The sequence below is a fragment of the Moschus berezovskii genome, chromosome 12, assembly GCF_049115385.1.
Source record: "Moschus berezovskii isolate FMDL1 chromosome 12, NW_MosBer_1.0, whole genome shotgun sequence".
Lineage (NCBI taxonomy): Eukaryota > Metazoa > Chordata > Mammalia > Artiodactyla > Moschidae > Moschus > Moschus berezovskii.
Genome location: NC_142471.1, coordinates 82,837,648 through 82,855,189, shown reverse-complemented (window position 1 = coordinate 82,855,189; position 17,542 = coordinate 82,837,648). Strand labels below are relative to the sequence as shown.

The following is a 17,542-nucleotide window of genomic DNA, read 5'->3' as shown; positions in this document are numbered from 1 at the left end:
CCCGTGAGGGCTGCCCAGCACTTGAAATGGGGGCAGCTTCATCTGTGAAACCCCCCAAACCCCTCTTGTGTCAAGTGATTGCTGAAGAAGTGGGTTAAAGCTCCGTCTTTTATGATCCACCTTCTTGGGCAGCTTTGGACCCTTTAAGAGCATTCACTGGGAAGATGGCAGCAGAAAGAACAGCTGATGCCTCTTCTGAGGCCCTCAGAAAAGAGCTAGAATAGGAGATAGTTCCACCCTGTCCTGTATGAATCATGCATAGGAAGTAGTCTAGTGTATTTCTAGATGAATTTTGCTTAAAATCTGTAACTCATAGGTTCCAGAAACCTGTTAAATAAATTATATTGCCATACTCAGGATGATCTCATCTAACACAGAGCTTGCATTTGCCTCCCTTTCTGAATAAGCCGCAGTGAAAGATAATCACATCAAGAAAGAAACCCAACCCTGTGACACTCAGAAGCCCTGCAGCTGTAGCTCTTTGCAGCTCGATGCCCGGCCAGCCAAGCACTCAACTAGTCTGGCCCTTTTACGCAGCTGTGGACACAGCCCCTTGGCAGGTTTTCCTGGCTGACTCCAGGGCCGAGGAGTAGAGAAGTCGGGGTGGTAACCGCCCTCGTCCTTGGCCTCCCTGGAGTGTGGTTTTTCTTACCCCGCCGCCCCTCCCAGTGGAGCTTGTGACCAGGAAGCCGAGCTCTAAAAACTAATACTACGACGGAGCTGTTGCTGGTCCAGATGTGGAGAGTCAGATGGAGTAGCCTGCTCTTGGTTCAGAGGCTTTCTGATTGTAGAATCCTCAGGTCATGCCTGCAAAGCTGTCTTGAAAGGGGCCCGAGGATCGCAGAAAGGCTGACTGGAGGGATGGGTGATTCATTCATCTGGCAGCTGCCCTCTCAGCACCTACTGTGTGCTTTTGGGCTAGAAGACCTGACGGCTGCCCTTAGAAAAAAACCCTTTTTGCAGGAGGAGTTAGACAGGTCTGCACGGATCGATGGTGGGAGGCAGAACATGCCATGTGCTGGGCCAGCGGCCGAGCAGAGGGAGAACTCACATCAAACAGAATTGTGGCCCTGGGATACCAGCTCCAGGGGTAGAGTTACTGGAAGCGGAGAGTGAGCTCTTCCGTCCTGGTTGACCCTGAACTGATCCCAGGCAAAGACCCCCAGGATCTCTTGTAGCCCCTAAGCCAGGGGGCTTCTGCTGAGAAGGATAGGGAGTGGTTTTATAGACAAACTAAGCTTACATTTCAGGGCATGGCATCCTTCTGCTCAGAGAAAGACATCTGGGTTTGCAAGAGGCTGGCGGAGATGTCTGCATTTCCTCCTTTTCTTGGAGTCTCCCCGGCAGCTCCGAGAAGCCTCCTGGGGAGACGGAATCTGTGTAGAGACAGCTGTCTTCTCTGGCCTCTCTCTCCGCTCTGCCTGTGGCCTCCCTGAGCGTTGGCTGGTGGGGACGGTCTCGCTGGGGAGCGGGGACGGGGGCTGGTTCAAGCAGAGGAGTGTGGTTACTTGGTCCTGGGCCTCCCACACACTGCCGGGCCACCCCGCCACTGACCTTGCCTTTCCCTACCCTCTGGTTTGGGGTCCTCTTCACCTCCGCTTCCATCTGCATCCTCACCCAGGTACCGTGGTGAACTCCTCATGGAAATGGATCAAAGCTTTTCCTGTGGAGCTGAGTCCAGCCCAGCTGGGGAGGGACAGATGAATGCTCCCCCAAGGGGTGCAGCCCTGGCTCTTTGGGGGCAGATTCGGATCAGTCTGCTTGTATTGCACATCTTCAGGATGTGGGAGCATCCTGGTGGGAGGTGGTCTCAGTCACACACCAGGGACCCTCGGACGCCCTTGAATGGTATCATTATACTCAAGACTCCTCAATCACCTGGACTTGATGTGATTTTCCATGGAGATATTTCACACGTACGTTAGCCTGTTCAGAATTTCCGGGAAGGCCTGGAGAGGAATGAAGGTGTCTCTTCTCTGCTCCTTTGTTCCCTGCAGTCCCCATTGCCCCAGACAGGCCCTGGACCCAGCTGTTCTCCCCAGCCACGTGGGCACCGCCTGGCCAGCTGACGGGACCCAGCGACAGGAATGTGCCTTTCCTCCTTCACACCGAGTCCTGGGCGCCACTCCGCTCTGCCCCCCTCAGCCTCCTCCCATCCTGAGCTTTGCAGGAGACGCTTGTGTATCCCGGGCACACAGTTGCTTTGTTCTTCATCTTTCCTTTTTCCTCAGTCCACGTGGTGGGAGCCGGGCCTGTGGGCTCCTGGTCTAGAAGGGTCTTGGCTTTACATATGAACCCACGAGGATGGAAGAACCAGTCCACGAGCACTGTGCTGTAGACAGGGCTCCTCCTGCTGTCACTCTGGCGTTTTACTTCTGGGATCCTGGGGAAAAAGGTTCAGAGGTTTCCCTGTTCCTGGCGGCACTTGCCGTGGGTAACCCGTGGCGTCTTTCGTCAGGCACTTTAACCCTCGACTACCTTTTTACTGAGGATGTCTGATGAGATCCTTCAAGAAAGTGAGGCTAGGGGAGGGAGCATTTTAATCCCTTGGACCAGAATCTTGTCACACCCCTGTGTCAGTCACCCACTGACCCGTGTAAGCTCAGGGCAGACCTGGCCTCTTCAACCTGGGGGCCCGGCCGATGGGCATCAAATCCTGCTTGTGTGGTTGGGCTCAGCTGAGGCAGGAAGGAGGCAGGTTCTCAGTGGAGGGGGAAGGCATGTGCAGTTCCATCTGGTTTTGTAAAGGACAGTCTTCCACAAGGGTTCTGCCCTTGGCAGACATTTACTTTTGGCAAAGTAGAGACTTGGTCACCTGCTGGCTGATGGTATCTGAGACCTAATTGATTGGTTCATTTGGGATAATACGGTTATTCGGGAGAAGAGATGACAGCAGGTATAGACAGTCCTGTCCCAGACTAAATGAGTGGAGATCGCACCTTCAAACCGGTTCAGGAGGGGAGTGTTAGGGGCACCCAGGAGTTTTGTCAAAAGTGTGGAGGCCTGGGCCCCACTTCGGTAACTGGAGTTACTAAGAGCAGGAGAGCTCAGAACCAGTTCAAGAGCTAGTCTGTGGGGCCTGGGCTGGCTCTGTCACTTCTGTTGGTTACCCTGGAGCCTAGGACTGTCCCAGTTTGGGCACTGAGAGATCAGTGTCCCAGGAAACCCAGGACAGTTGGTCACCCTACCTCTCCAAGCCTTGGTTTCTTTCTGCATAAAGTGGAGGAGTTGGACAAAAGGTGTCTGTAATTTCTAACCTCAACTCCCCTCCCTTCCTTGCCCAATAATTGACCCTCCAAAGCCCCTTCTGCTCATGACCCTAGGCTGGCTCTTCCCCATGGGTCATTTACGAGTGTGATGTTAGGCAGACCTTGGTCCCTGGCTGCCAAGATGAGTCTATCTCCTGGGGCCTGGGGAGAACTGGGGGTCTTCTCCAAAGTGGATGTTGCACCCGGGGAGCATCCCGGGTTCCCTCAGAAATGGCAGCAAAGACAGCAAACACGGCGGTGCCGGAATGAGCTAGTTTTAGTTTCCCGTTGTGTTGGCAACCAAGGACATCTGTGCACATGTGCAGCTTCAGCAAGCAGGCCACATCTCGTGTTCCAGGCACCCTCAGAGGGGTGTTCCCAAAGCCCCCTGGCTGCCCTTCGAGAGGCCTGGAGGGGTTGTGGCTGGAGCAAGCCAGGCGTCACGGGGCAGACACACACCTGCTGTGAACAGGAGAGGGGCTGTGCACAGGATGACTGCCTGTGCGCTTTCCCCGCATCTAGGACCTGGGGACTCTGTGGATTCCAGGGCAGGGGTGAAGGGCTTTCTCCCGGAGCCCCCTCAGTGATCTGGAGATAACAGGTCAGATGCCCATATAGCAGATTCAGATTCTCGCACAGCTGAGGCTCAGCGATGGCCTTTCTGTTTCCTAGGCTACCGACCATTGGGGTTTGCTAGGCCTCGGTCCTACCATTTAGTTCTAGAACCGGAAACAGACCATCATCAGCCTTCCATCCTGGGCTGGTTTTCTAAGTTTTGGATCCTTTGCCCCTTTGGGCTTCTCAGCTGTGGTCCAAGCGGGCCAAACATGCTTGCGGCCCTGAGGCTTACAGAGCCTGGCACTTGCCAAGAATACTTGTACATTGGCACCCCATTCCAGTACTCTTGCCTGGAAAATCCCATGGACAGGGGAGCCTGGCGGGTTGCAGTCCATGGGGTCGCAAAGACTTGGACGCGACTGAGCGACTTCACTTTCACTTCCTTTCCTGTGCCCACTCTGTGATGTTTGGGTACCTGGCTTAGGGCTCAGCACCCAGTCACCCCCGATTTTAGGCTCTGCAGGGGCCTGTGGAGGGAGTTTCCCCAACAAGCAGAGCATGAGCGCCCCTTCCTTGGGGGTGCTCACTCCCAAGGCAGGGGTGTACTCGGAGGGGTCCCATCCAGGGAACCCAGGTCCCAGCCTTGCCTTCTGTCTTCCAGGCAGGCCTGGCCTCCCCGGAGAACTCGGAGCAGCTCATCATTGCCCTGGAGCCCGAGGCAGCCTCCATCTACTGCCGGAAGCTGCGGCTGCACCAGATGACTGATCTGAGCAGCAAGGCCGCGGTCAACGGGTACAGCTCCAGTGACACAGTAGGAGCTGGGTTTGCACAGGGTACCTGCTCTCTCTCTCCCCTCCCCGCCATCCCCCCTCCAGCCCCCTGCATGTGTCTCTGCCTCAGAGTTTGCAAAGGCACTCAGTGCCGTCAGGAGACCTCAAGATGCTTCTGGAGGAGGCTGGAGTTAAGTACCTCTGTGCTCAGCGCCCCCGTCCCCCAACCTGGCCCCTCCAAGGACACTGTAAACTATGCAGTGGTTACCCTAGTTTATCACCCACCCAAGTGCCTAAGGGGAGGACCCTTCTCTCCCAAGACCGTGAGAGCAGTCCAGGAGTGGCTCTTGGCCATGCATTTTACTCGGCTTTTAAGTCTTTCCTGTCTATTAACTGATTCTTAATCTAATTCCACTGGCCTGGTATTAATGCCTCCATTAAGACTGTTGATTTGTCGCTGACTCATTCATTGGAGCTGCTTTGTACGTGACATGCTCATTGTGAATCTTAACTAGAAACCTGGGAGAGTTGAGGCTAGAGGTGAAAAGGGCGGACTTTCCCTGAGGGGTTGATGCTCATTTAACTGTGGGAAGGAGCACCGCCCAGGGAAACCCAGGTTGGGCATTTTAAAGGCCTTTTTTCTCTCCAATATTGGGTTGGCCAAAAATTCCGTGACAGTTTATGGAAAAACCTGATATTGACCTATATGCAAGTTGCTCACAAGCTTGCTCCTCAGAACTGTTTTCCCTGGAATGTAGGGCTCTTTAGATCTGTCCAGGGCCATGCAGTCTGCAGATACCCTGGGTCAGTCAGAGCCACGTGGGTGAACATGGATGCTAAGGAGCTGTGGGGGGGGGGGGGTGGCACTGTGCACCCCAGCTCTGAGCTCTCTGCCCAAGTGAGGAGGTCAACCCCCGCCCCCCATCACTCCAGCCCACCTCCACCCTGCCCTGGAAGGCCCCGGTCCTGGAGGAGGAGAGGATGACGTGAGTGAGGACTGTCACCAGCTGGTTCTGAGCTTTCCTTGTTCCTCAGCTTGAAGCCTGTTTCTGCACTGCCTGGGGCACCAAGCCCCAGGCTCACCCTTGGCGGGCACACATTCCTGTCCAGACAGGGCTGTCTTCCTCTTTACAAGGTGACTCTGCCCCAGCGGCCACTGCTCTGCACTTTTAACCTAGGATGGAGGAGTCTGTGAACCTGAGCCATGAGACAGTGGCAAGAAGTTCACTTGTCACCAGGCTGCTGCCCCCTCAGCCTGCCAGGGCCATGTGTTTGCAGCCTGGATCTGATTCACCCAGAATGAACGAAAGCAGCCTTCCCTCCAAGTCTTGGGGCTCGATTTGCCTTTTTTCTCACAAGGCTAGCCTCACTGCTTACTAAACCCAGTGCATCCACGTTTTAAATATTCAGGATCATTGTTTTTTTAATTGGAAAAAAGAAGGTCTGACTGGGCTCTCTATTTCATATATGGATTCTTACTCAATTGTTCATAGATGGCAGCTCATGCCAGAATTAGCTAATTCAACACAGCTTTCCTTGACACTTCTTAAGTACAACATTCACACAGGAGGGAACTGTTAGAACGCTTGCCATTCCCAAGAGCTCAAGAGTTTTGTTTGCCTTTCCTTTAATGTATCGTATCATGTCCACACTGCCCCGTGTCTGTGTCCTGTTCCTTGTGGAATTGGCTGTTGTTTTCTTTGCTCAGAGGGGTGGCTTTGGTTTCTGAAATCCTCACCACCCCTCAGAGCGTCAGTGAGGCAGTGGTTCCATCTTAACCTTGCTTCTTGGTGAGAACCTCCCTCCCAGAAGGACAGAGTGCTGGGTGGGAAGGCCTGGCAGAGTGCTTAATCAGGGGGTACGCAGGATGGCATCGGTAGCCTGAGCCCCCACCCCGGGCCATTCTCTGCCCTCTGATGCCCCTCCCTGATGGACGCCCAGTGGCCACGACTGAGGAGGCCAGAGCTTGCACTCTGCGCCCAGCACTGCAGGGTTTCCTGTTGGTATTATTTGACTCCAAAAAGACTTGACGACATTAGTAAAGGCTACATTTTTCACAATCTTGGGCATACTTGCCTGAAAAGCAGGATTTTTTGAGCGCTCAGAACATGTTTTATTAGCCTCACTTGGCCATTTTTTACACATGCCATTTTCTTAGCCACCTAGACTGTTGTCAGTACCCACTGCAAAGTGTTCAGTGTAAGTTCATCTGGAGCTGGGAATAGGAGAGAAACCCTGAGTTCGGGGATCCCTCCCAGGCCTGCCGGAGCTCTTTAATCAGGGATGACCTGAGGAACTTAAGGCTGGCCCGATGTTGATGTTTGCCATTCTGATCCTCAGAGGAGATGCTGTTTTGTGAACACTGTGCTCCTTGCTTAAGGAGGCTGGAGGGTCAAGGGTCCTTTATTGGATAACAAGCAGCAGATGGATTTGTAGGGCTGAGGGACTAAAACTGTTCACGGCAGGGGTCATTTGTTGGGTTCACTGTCTCATACTTGGTGCTTTGCCTTTCTCATCACCTACTGTGTGCCTGGTGTCACAGTGGGTGCTGACAGCAAGTCAGAGGGCCAGTCCCTGCTCAGCCTGCGTGGAACTTGGCTCAAGTAGTATCATCCCACTTTGTGGATGCGGAAACTGAAGCCAAGAGAGGTTAAGTGATTTTTTGCCCCAATTCCCATCGTGCCTGTGCTCTGGTGCTTCCCAGGCTCCCTCTCCCAGCATCTTTCCCTCCTCTTTAACATTCGTATTCTGCATTTTCAGACTTCACTCTAAATTGTTAAGTCTCAAAGGCAGGGGGTCCACCGTCTGAGGGTTCATTTCAGGCTGCAAGACAGAGTCGTGGGAACGGCAAGTCCCTTGACCTCCCTGACCTGGTTTCCTCGTCTGAACACAGGACGCTGACTTGGGCCCTGTCCGTCTCACGGGGCTGTCGGGAGCCAGCGGGAGATGAAATACCCATGCAAGGCCTCACAGCCACTGAGTACCCCAGCCACCCCTAGGCTGTCCCGCATTGTGCAGGAAAAAGGCGGCGCCGGCTTTGCTAGGTTCAGCCGCGCCACCTTGTGGCGGAAGAGCATATCGACTTCAACGGGGTCTGGAAAGGGCTCCTGGCCGGTTTATCCCAGATCCAGTTAGGAAAACATACCCCGCATTCCATGTATCAGACCAAGTTCCTTGATGTGAAATTATTTAACCAAGCGCACTGCAGGCCATTTGGCAGACAGCTTCCTCCCTAGGGCAGCAGAGCCAGGAAACTGACCTATTTTATTTCCATTCCCCTGAAACTGTTCCTGGAGGAAGGGAATCTCACCACAGTGCGCTTTTCAGCAGGGCACTGGCTAGCTCCAGGCAGATGAATAGATGGAGGCTGGTGGAAATAGCTCCTTGCTGTGGAAGAGCTGGCTTTGTCATTCCCCATGTTGTATTTATGTAATCATTCCGATCAAGATCACCGAATGTTCTGTTCCCAAACCTCCCATGCTCTTTCACCTCCACGGACTTCAGGGACTGCGGCTCTTCATGCTTTCTCACCCGCTGTTATTTTCTTTGTGTTGGCCACTAGCTAAGGAACACACACGACGTAATCGGCAGAGTCGGACCTTTCTGGTGGAGAATGTCATAGGAGAAATCTGGTCCGAGCTGGAGGAAGGTAATGTCCTTGACTGTCCTTTGCCCCTGCTGGATTATGTGTGTGTGTGTTGGCAAAAATGCATTCCTATTTGTTCCTTTTACACTTTTGGAAAATGTTCCAAATCAGTTGGTTTTACAGACCTGCTGGCCCAGGGACAGCTCTTTTTGGAGCTGTAATTTTGCATGTTCTAAAACCATGGAGGCTCTTCAGAAGAAAAGGAGGAGCTGGAACTCACCAGTTCCAGAGTAAGCCTTGTGTTAAACAGCAGGTCATTCGATGGTGCTGTTAAACCTTGGCAGGAAGTTGTCGACTTGTGCGTGCCAGGTATGCAGTGTCGTGTGACATGAGTGCTTTAGTCAAAGACTCGTTCATCTGTGTTCACAGTCCACGCTAACCGGCACTTCTGGGCAGACATTATCTCATGCTCTTTAGCCATGAATAACTCGCTGTGCTCCTAATTAGCAAAACCATTGTGCGAATGGGTGATGATGGAGCTTAGCTGGGTACACCATCATCGCCTGCCAGATTGTTCCAGGACACAGTGGACAAGTGGTCTGTATAAAGGATGGCTGTTTTGTACCAGGTGACAAGTATGTGGTGGTGGACAGTGGCGGTGGCACCGTAGACCTGACAGTCCATCAGATACGGTTACCAGAGGGACATCTTAAAGAACTGTACAAAGCAACGGGTAAGCCTGAGAAAATGAGGGAAATGGCTAATTTTCTCATACCTGAGCTGTTTTACTCATTTCTGATTTCTCTCAGCATCTCGTTCTTTCAATGCCATCAGCACGTGGGATTATGAGCAGTATGGATGTGTGAGACCAGAGAGCAAAATGCCATTAAATGGCCTTTAAACACAAACCACCATAACTTGGGTCCGGGCCTAAAGTGAACCTGTTTCAGATCCTGGCCATGATCATCACCTGTGATCTGGGGCTGTGGCTAAGCTTTCCAGGAAGGTCCCAGGATGAGACCACCAAAACCAAAGAACGTGCTCGTCCTCTTAGTGGGGATGGAAAGGTTGAGTAATTAGTAGATCACAGGGACTTGGTGAGGTCTGCTGGCTTCACAGACTCTGTCCTTAGATTTCTTGGGCAGGAATACCACAATGCTCCCAATTAGCTAAATGCATTGATTTTATTTAAAATGTAAATAATTTTAAACTGATTGTTGATGAGTGATTTCTATAGGATAGTTTTCCCATGTGCAATAAGAAGACCCTAAGGGTTTTAAAGAGTAAGTAAAAACACACAGCTGCGGTCTGCTGGCTAAGTGGGCCCACGTTTGGGCTACTGTCTTTGGCAAAACCTGGGGTAGGCTGCTTCTCAGACTTTGGATTCTGTTTCTGTTTCTAACAGAGTGGTCTCCCATTTTCTTCTTGACCCAGGTGGACCCTATGGATCTTTAGGAGTAGACTATGAATTCGAAAAGCTTCTGTGTAAGATATTTGGAGAGGATTTTATTGAGCAATTTAAAATCAAGCGTCCTGCAGCCTGGGTTGACTTAATGATTGCATTCGAATCTCGAAAAAGAGCGGCTGCCCCAGACCGAACTAACCCACTGAACATCACCCTGCCCTTCTCCTTCATTGACTACTACAAGAAGTTCCGGGGACACAGCGTGGAGCACGCCTTGAGGAAGAGCAAGTGAGTCGGGCTCATGTTTGGCTCAGGACAGGGGTAGAACATGTTGATGGGAGGGAGGAAGGGGGTGTGGACTCTGAGTTCAAATCCTACACGCTTGCTGTGTGACCTTGGGCAAGTGACTCCACTTTTCTGGTCCTTATTTTTTTCATCTGGAACACGGGCATGATAATTCCACTTACCTCAAAGGGTTGCCGTGAGGGTGAAATGAATTCGTATACGGTTACCACAATGCCTGGGACCTAGAAAGTGCTATCCATGTGTTAGCTATGATTATGCACTAAAAAGATAAACTTTACGAAAGCAGGGAAGTTTGGCCCCTGCTTTGTCCCCAGGGTCCACAACAGAACCTGGGGCATAGCTGGTAGGTGCTCAGTAAATAGTTGTTGAATGAATTGTCACCCTGTCTTTTGCATTAGACTTTGGCTTTCACTGTATCAGGAGAGGGTTGGCCAGAGCCCAAAGTAAAAAGAAATGGAAGAGGTTGTGCCTTAGCTTTAAGCTCCTAAGGGTCTAGATCCCGGTGGTTTAGGGTATTACTAGGAGATCAATCCTGGGTGTTCATTGGAAGGACTAATGCTAAAGCTGAAACTCCAATACTTTGGCCACCTCATGCGACGAGTTGACTCTGATGCTGGGAAGGATTGGGGGCGGGAAGAGAAGGGGACAACAGAGAATGAGATGGCTGGATGGCATCACCAACTCGATGGACATGAGTTTGGGTGAACTCCGGGAGTTGGTGATGGACAGGGAGGCCTGGCGTGCTGTGATTCATGGGGTCACAAAGAGTCGGACATGACTGAGCAACTGAACTGAACTGAAGGGATCTTTGGATTTTCAGACCCCCTTCCCCCTCAGACATGACGGCTGTTCTGCCAGGGCCTGGGACTTGGGTATCCTTTCTACACCCTCTCTCTCTGCCCGCCCCACAGTGTGGATTTTGTCAAGTGGTCCTCGCAGGGGATGCTGAGGATGAGTCCAGACGCCATGAATGCCCTTTTTAAGCCGACTATCGACAGCATCATTGAGCATCTCCGTAAGTGATCAGCCAGGGCTTGGCCACTCGGTGGGGCAGAGCCAAGAATGGGGACTGGCGTTTCCAGCATCACCCACCAGTATATGTGAAATTGGGATGGCAGCGGGTCCAGGGTTTGGTGCCACGGGTCAGGGCCCTGGAGGAGTGGGCAGGGCCTGGGCATGTACGAGGGCAGCTGCTGGGCACTGCCACAGGTACTGCAGAGCAACCCAGAGCCCCTCCTCATCTGGGCTTTCCATTTGGCTTCAAAAGTCAGCGAGCAGGGACATCTAAAGCATTATTCTTATCGAGTGACAGGCCTTAGTGAATGGATGGTCCTTGGTTATCAGACTAGATTAGAAACCATAATCTCTGCTAGGAAGGAGGAACAGTGTGTAAACCAAAGAAAGGTCTATTCCCGCCCCCCCTCCGCCCACAACACACACACACCAGGGCCCTCACCTGGGGACGCAGTAGACTCACCAAGGTCTCTTCCAGTATCCAGGGCCTCCACTTCCCACTCCGTACCTAGCCAATCAGAACCCCCGGGGGGGGGTGGGAATTTGATGAAAACCAAAGAATAATATTTCTAACATCCTGCCTTAACTCACTTAACAGAACCGCAGGTTGGGAGAGGGCCAGGGGTAGTCACTTACACCTAACAAAGAACTACTTAAACTGATCACCATCTAGCTGTGAAAATGGGTTTCTACTTAGCAGTAGCTTGAGTTTTTATTCCTGAGCATACTAATGTACAGACCTCCTTTCTTGAAAAATAATATATATATATATATTTTGCTTTTTAATCAGTATATTAAAGAGACATTCATACATTTCAAGAATTGCTTAAATTCTGATACCAGATTTAAGCTTGTGAACATATGACTTTAAACATACAATTAAAGCTATTCATCATAATTTGCTATACTACCAACATTAAATTACAGTTACTCTGGAGCGTAAGTTAAATGGTTTAAAGTAAGCCTGTAACATACCTACAAAAACACCTTCCTATCTCATACATGCAAATTACTTCTCCATGTAAAAGTCTCATCACTCTAACCTCTAAGTTTCCCTGCTCCAGAAGTCACTACTCTAAGGCTTACTGTGGTCCAAGGGTGGGCGGCAAAAAAAGTAACCAGGACCAATAACTATATATATTAGTAAAAGATGGCACAGCACAAGAAGGGAAAGCAGTTCTACAAGTGTAAGCCCTCAAGAAGCAGCATGTTATGATAAACCCCTTCTTTATAAAGGTATCATTTCTATCACTGATACCGCAGGCTAAATTAAATTATACAGCATGCCATCTTCACGTAACAGTTGAGGCAATAGAATAAAAGCAGAAGCATCACAATGAATCCCACTTACTACAACTATACAGACCAACACTTCTCTACATTAACTTATTTGTCGGACTGCCAGTTAAACACAGTTTTAATTTCATAGCTTAACAATTAAGGGTCATACACTGAAGTCAACACATATACCTAGCATTTCAGTCTAAGCTATTCCATGTACATAGCTGAATGTACATATATATATTTCTTTATTTTTGGCTGTGCTGGGTCTTTGTTGCTGCCTGAAGGCCCTTCTCTGGTTGCAGCGAGCGGGGCTCCTCTCCAGCTGCGGTGAGCATGCAGGTTTCCCATTGCAGCGGTTTCTCTTGTTGCCAAGCACAACCTCCAGTGTGTACTTAGTAGTTGCGGCACTCGGAATCTTTCCCTGCGGAAGGTGGAATCTTCCTGGACCAGGGATCGAACTGGTGTCCGCTGCATTGCGAGGCAGATTCTTAACCGCTGGATCACCAGGGAAGCCCATCAAACCTCCTTTCCTTAAAGGACTAGCTCTACAAAAGTATTATCTTCGAGTTCAGACCAAGAGTGTCCTCCAGTTGGTCCATTCCTCACATCCTCAGGCCACCCAGCCCCCCTTGGCTTTTGGTGACAGGTCGCTTGTCCCTTCCTCTTCCCTTTCAGGGGACCTGTTTCAGAAGCCGGAGGTGTCCACGGTCAAGTTCCTCTTCCTGGTGGGCGGCTTCGCCGAGGCGCCCCTCCTGCAGCAGGCGGTGCAGGCTGCCTTCGGCGACAAGTGCCGCGTCATCATCCCCCAGGACGTGGGCCTCACCATCCTGAAGGGCGCCGTCCTCTTTGGCCTGGACCCCGCGGTCATCAAGGTGCGCCGGTCCCCGCTCACCTATGGGGTGGGCGTGCTGAACCGCTACGTGGAGGGCAAGCACCCGCCTGAGAAGCTGCTGGTGAAGGACGGCACCCGCTGGTGCACCGATGTCTTCGACAAGTTCATCTCCGCTGACCAGTCCGTGGCCCTTGGCGAGCTGGTGAAGCGCAGCTACACCCCAGCCAAGCCCTCCCAGCTGGTCATAGTCATCAACATCTACAGCTCCGAGCTGGACGACGTGAGCTTCATCACCGACCCCGGGGTGAAGAAGTGTGGCACGCTGCGCCTGGATCTCACCGGGGCCAGCAGTACCAACGTGCCCGCCCGCAGGGAGATCCAGACCCTCATGCAGTTCGGGGACACCGAGATCAAGGCTACGGCTGTTGATATAGCCACTTCCAAGAGTGTCAAGGTTGGGATCGACTTCTTAAATTACTAACCGGCCCTCCCTGCCGCTGGTCCCCGCTGTGGACTCGGCTCACCCGCATCTGCTGACCTCAACCCTGACTGTTCTTTCCCTGCCCTTGACCCTTGCCATCACCCATCTGAATTCCAGCAGGGAAGATGAGAACAGCCAGGGCTAGACATAATTAGGGGATGTTTCTGAGGGCACACTGGAGTCAGAAAAACTGTTGGCAGTGAAGATGGAGGTTGGGGAATAGGAAATTTGAGCATCTGAGAAGAGCAGCTAGTGTTCACAGGTACAAAGTGGTGAAATGCCCACCTGACAAGGGAATCAGTACATTTCTGCAGCAGTGACTGGGCTGGGGTTGAAGAGCTCTCCCTTCCGTAGAACTTAGGGTGCCCTATCGCAAACTTTCCAGATTTGAAATAAGATCTTTGAGCCAAGAGGAGACTCTTCATCTCTCTGAGACTTTTCTTTTTACGTATTTTGGATGGCAGTCCATATAAAATACCATCCATCTGCAGTTAATTCCTTTTCATCATCATGTGATTGAAAGTGGTGACTCAGTGGGAGCTTGGAGGGATTTTTTAGCCGGTGGGAGAAGCCTGCCTACACTGGGCACTATTTTAGGTTCTCATAATTTAACTTCCAAATAGGTTCAGTGAAGAATAACTGCAGCTTCAGCTAATCCGCTAGGATTTGTGAGTGGGAGCTCTGACACCTCAGCTTTTCAGCAGGTGAAAATTTGCTTCGAGGGAAATGGATATCGAGCTACTGACATATCCCAGGCTATTTATATGCTGGGAAAGAACTCCCCAAAGGCCAAATCCTGATTTCTGAATTCATAAGTAATTCACGCTAACTCCAGTAGGATTCTGTGTGAGAAAATGAAGTCGCAAGTTGCCTTGTTCACATCACCAAGCCTGGGCGTGAACACGGGAACAGGCTTTGGAACAGCCCCTTTCCTCAATGAGCACACATATTTTCAACTAACTCCCTCCTCCCGGCTCTCCCTCATCTCCCTAAGAGTTTTTGGCCATTTAATTCCACATTTTGGAAAGACTGCATTAGTGATACACAGGCAGAGAATCTGTTCTACGAAATGTTTTGTTAAAATCTTCCGATTCTAAACTTGAACTGAAGATTCTACCTACAGGTGTTCAGAGATCGATACTGAATGAATGAAGCTGGTTTTTGTTTTTGTTTTTTTTCAAAGCAGATCTGTGGATCTCCCGTGCAAGAACTGCCTAGGGGCTTCTTAAAAACAGGTTCCTGGATCCTCTCCCGTTTATGAACTTGAGTCTTGGAGAGGGAACCGGAATCTGCAATGTTTAGTAAATGCCGCAGGGGACTGTGGCTGAATTGGAATCTGAAAACTCCCAACTTTAGGTTTTTTGAAAGCTGGGGCACAGACTGAAACCTCTGGTTGGGTTCCTTGAAGGAGAGGATCTACCAGTGAAGTGCCAGGATCCCACCCCTTGCCTTTTGGGGAATGGGACTGGAGTTCCACCTGGCTTGGGGGTGGCAGGGCCTGGGAGGAAAGAGATTGGAAGAAAGGCAGCCAAAGAATGGGGCAGAAGAACCAACTGGTGTGTGTGCCTGCTCCCCATCCTTCCCCACTTGCAAAGCCAGTCTTCCACTTTCAGGAGCCAACTGCAGGAAGAGAATCCAGAACCCGACTCACAGCCCGTCTGATCTGTTCAAAGCTGTCTTTTCCACCTGCTGGAGTTCAGTCGGTTTTAAATCACCGGAGGCGTGCATAATAAAAGAAGGGAAGACGGTAGAGCCACCAACTCTGAATGCGAGTTGAATTCACAAACCCGTTATCACAGCCCACTATCAGATGCAGAATTTAAACAGCATCTCCAATTTCATTTTAATGTGTCTCCTTTTTCACAACCCTTGCTGCAGAATTCCCTACTAGAATGTGAAACACGAACACACCAGAGAACTGGAGAATGCTAGACACATCCTTAGGAGCTGGGTTTTGCATTCCAGGCACAAAGGTGTGTGTGCTAGGGTCCTCTTGCTGCCTGCTCTGCTTCAAAAGCTTAATGTTTTGGGTCATTCTTTGGTGTTGCCAGCCATACTCTACAAACAAGACTTTTCAATTGAGTTATAATATAATTTTATGTACATATAATATTAGAAAATTGTACAGAATCTTGATTTCTACAATATGCTTTTCTTGTTAAAAAAGAAAAAAGGGAAAATGCTCATTGAATTTTGCTGATGACATTGCTGCCTTTAATTTTCCATGGCTTCATTTCTTGACCATGCTTAATTTGTACTGATGCTAAGCTATGGACTATGTGTGTAGACTCAACAATAGACGGAGGTGCCTAGGGTCAGAGTCCTCTAAGAAATAGACCTGACGGGTCGACAGCTTCATCAGAGCTTTCTACACATGCACATCCTTCCCAAAGGTTCACAGTTTATATTTAAAGAAGCATAATAATGTATTGATTCTCCTGTCCTGTCTTTGGGAGCTGAACCATTTGGCTCTGTAAGCCACATGACTGTGCAGAGAAACCTCCAAAAAATGTATCCTGCAGGGTTGTCAACCTCTCCTTTCGGGGCAATGCAATTACTCTGAGGGCAAAATGGTGATGTTTTCAGGACACCAGAATCAAAGGAAGGAATCAGGTAGTACACAAATTCAGCCTTCCTACTGGATTAAGTGTGAGTAATAGAGTCAAGTCCTTTTTGTGGCTAATGTAAGGCCTTGCCCACCTTGTGTTAAGGAGGTCTCCTTGTCCACTATTTCTCTTCAAGGACATGGTTGAAATTTGCAATGTTGGCAAAAAGATAATGGAGAGGGGGTGATGATTTTACTGGATTTTCTTCTGGCCCCAGAGATGCAGTCCTAATAATCTAATCACACATAGAATCCTCAAATCCATCCCTCCCCTCTCCACACCCACCCCCCAAATATTCTAGAGTAAGACCACTGGATAGGTACACTTGGGCACGTTTTCTAATCTTAGAAAGTTTCTAAAAGGCCTGTTGTCTTGACCCATTTCTCAGTTATCCCTGGCATATTATCTGAAGTTCAAGTTTCTTAGAAGAAGACCTGTCAAAGGATTTCCTTTGTACACAGCAGGCATTAATAAATGTTGAATGACAAGTTACAGATGGACACGATAGGAAAAAGGAGACATACAACTGCTTTTGCAGACTGATGGCTAAGATGAGTCCAGATTACAGAGCCTGCCCTACCCCTAGAATGTTATTTAGATCAAGTTTAGCTTTTAGAGTCCAGGTCTGGTTAATTGCCAGGGTGGCGAAGAATCGCATGCACCAATATAAACAGGAGTCAAAATGCATTATTAGTTGAAGATCGAATCACACGTTGTAGAGATGAAATAGCTGTGATTAAACTGCATATTTATGCTGGGAAACGGCTTAAGTGGATGACTAGTATAAAAGTTGTTGGCCATAACATCACATCTCTCATCTGCTTGGAATATGGAACTATATTCTAAAATATCAGCCATTGGGGTCTGTTCACTAAAAGATAAATTAAAACTTCACAGAACTTTGCAGCAGTTCACAATTTGATTGTATCTGCAAACTCTTCTTCACAGATGTCTAATAAAGCAAAACTGATCTCATGTGGCCTGGACTTTTTTTTCATTAAATTTTTAAGTGGAATTATAGATACATTACTGACCTTCCCCTCTACCCCATCTCCAGTGGAAATTGATTTTCAGGTCCTTTCTTAGGTGTTACAAGCTTTATTAACTTTCATTCCAATAAGACGGGCTTCCCCGATGGCTCAGTAGGTCGAGAATCTGACTGCAAAGCAGGAGACACAGGAGACATGGATTCGATCCCTGGGTCCGGAATATCCCCTAGAGGAGGAAATGGCAACCCACTCCAGTATTCTTGCCTGGAAAATTCCATGGGCAGAGGTATGTTAGTCAGTTGCTTCTGGCATATTATCTGAGGTTCAAGTTTCTTAGAAGAACTGTCAAAGGATTTCATTCGTACACAGCAGGCATTAATAAATGTTGAATGACAGACAAGTTAGGGATCCCATAGATGGGGGCTACAGTCCATGGGGTCGCTCAGAGTTGGATACAACTGAG

At 49.8% G+C, this 17,542-nt stretch overlaps 1 protein-coding gene across 2 annotated transcripts in view; it reads left to right on the top strand.

Annotated features, from left to right (window-relative positions):
• The window catches only part of HSPA12A (heat shock protein family A (Hsp70) member 12A), a 164,105-nt gene extending 147,040 nt beyond the window's left edge, over positions 1–17,065 (top strand). For both annotated transcript variants that reach the window (XM_055424567.2, XM_055424568.2), the window contains exons 7-12: positions 4,468–4,639; positions 8,139–8,225; positions 8,791–8,895; positions 9,597–9,855; positions 10,785–10,888; positions 12,847–17,065. In XM_055424567.2, the coding sequence (XP_055280542.2) occupies positions 4,468–4,639; positions 8,139–8,225; positions 8,791–8,895; positions 9,597–9,855; positions 10,785–10,888; positions 12,847–13,484 (1,365 nt within the window). In that variant the 3' untranslated portion in view covers positions 13,485–17,065. The remainder of the gene's footprint in view (positions 1–4,467; positions 4,640–8,138; positions 8,226–8,790; positions 8,896–9,596; positions 9,856–10,784; positions 10,889–12,846) is intronic.
• The last annotated feature ends 477 nt before the right edge of the window (positions 17,066–17,542 follow it).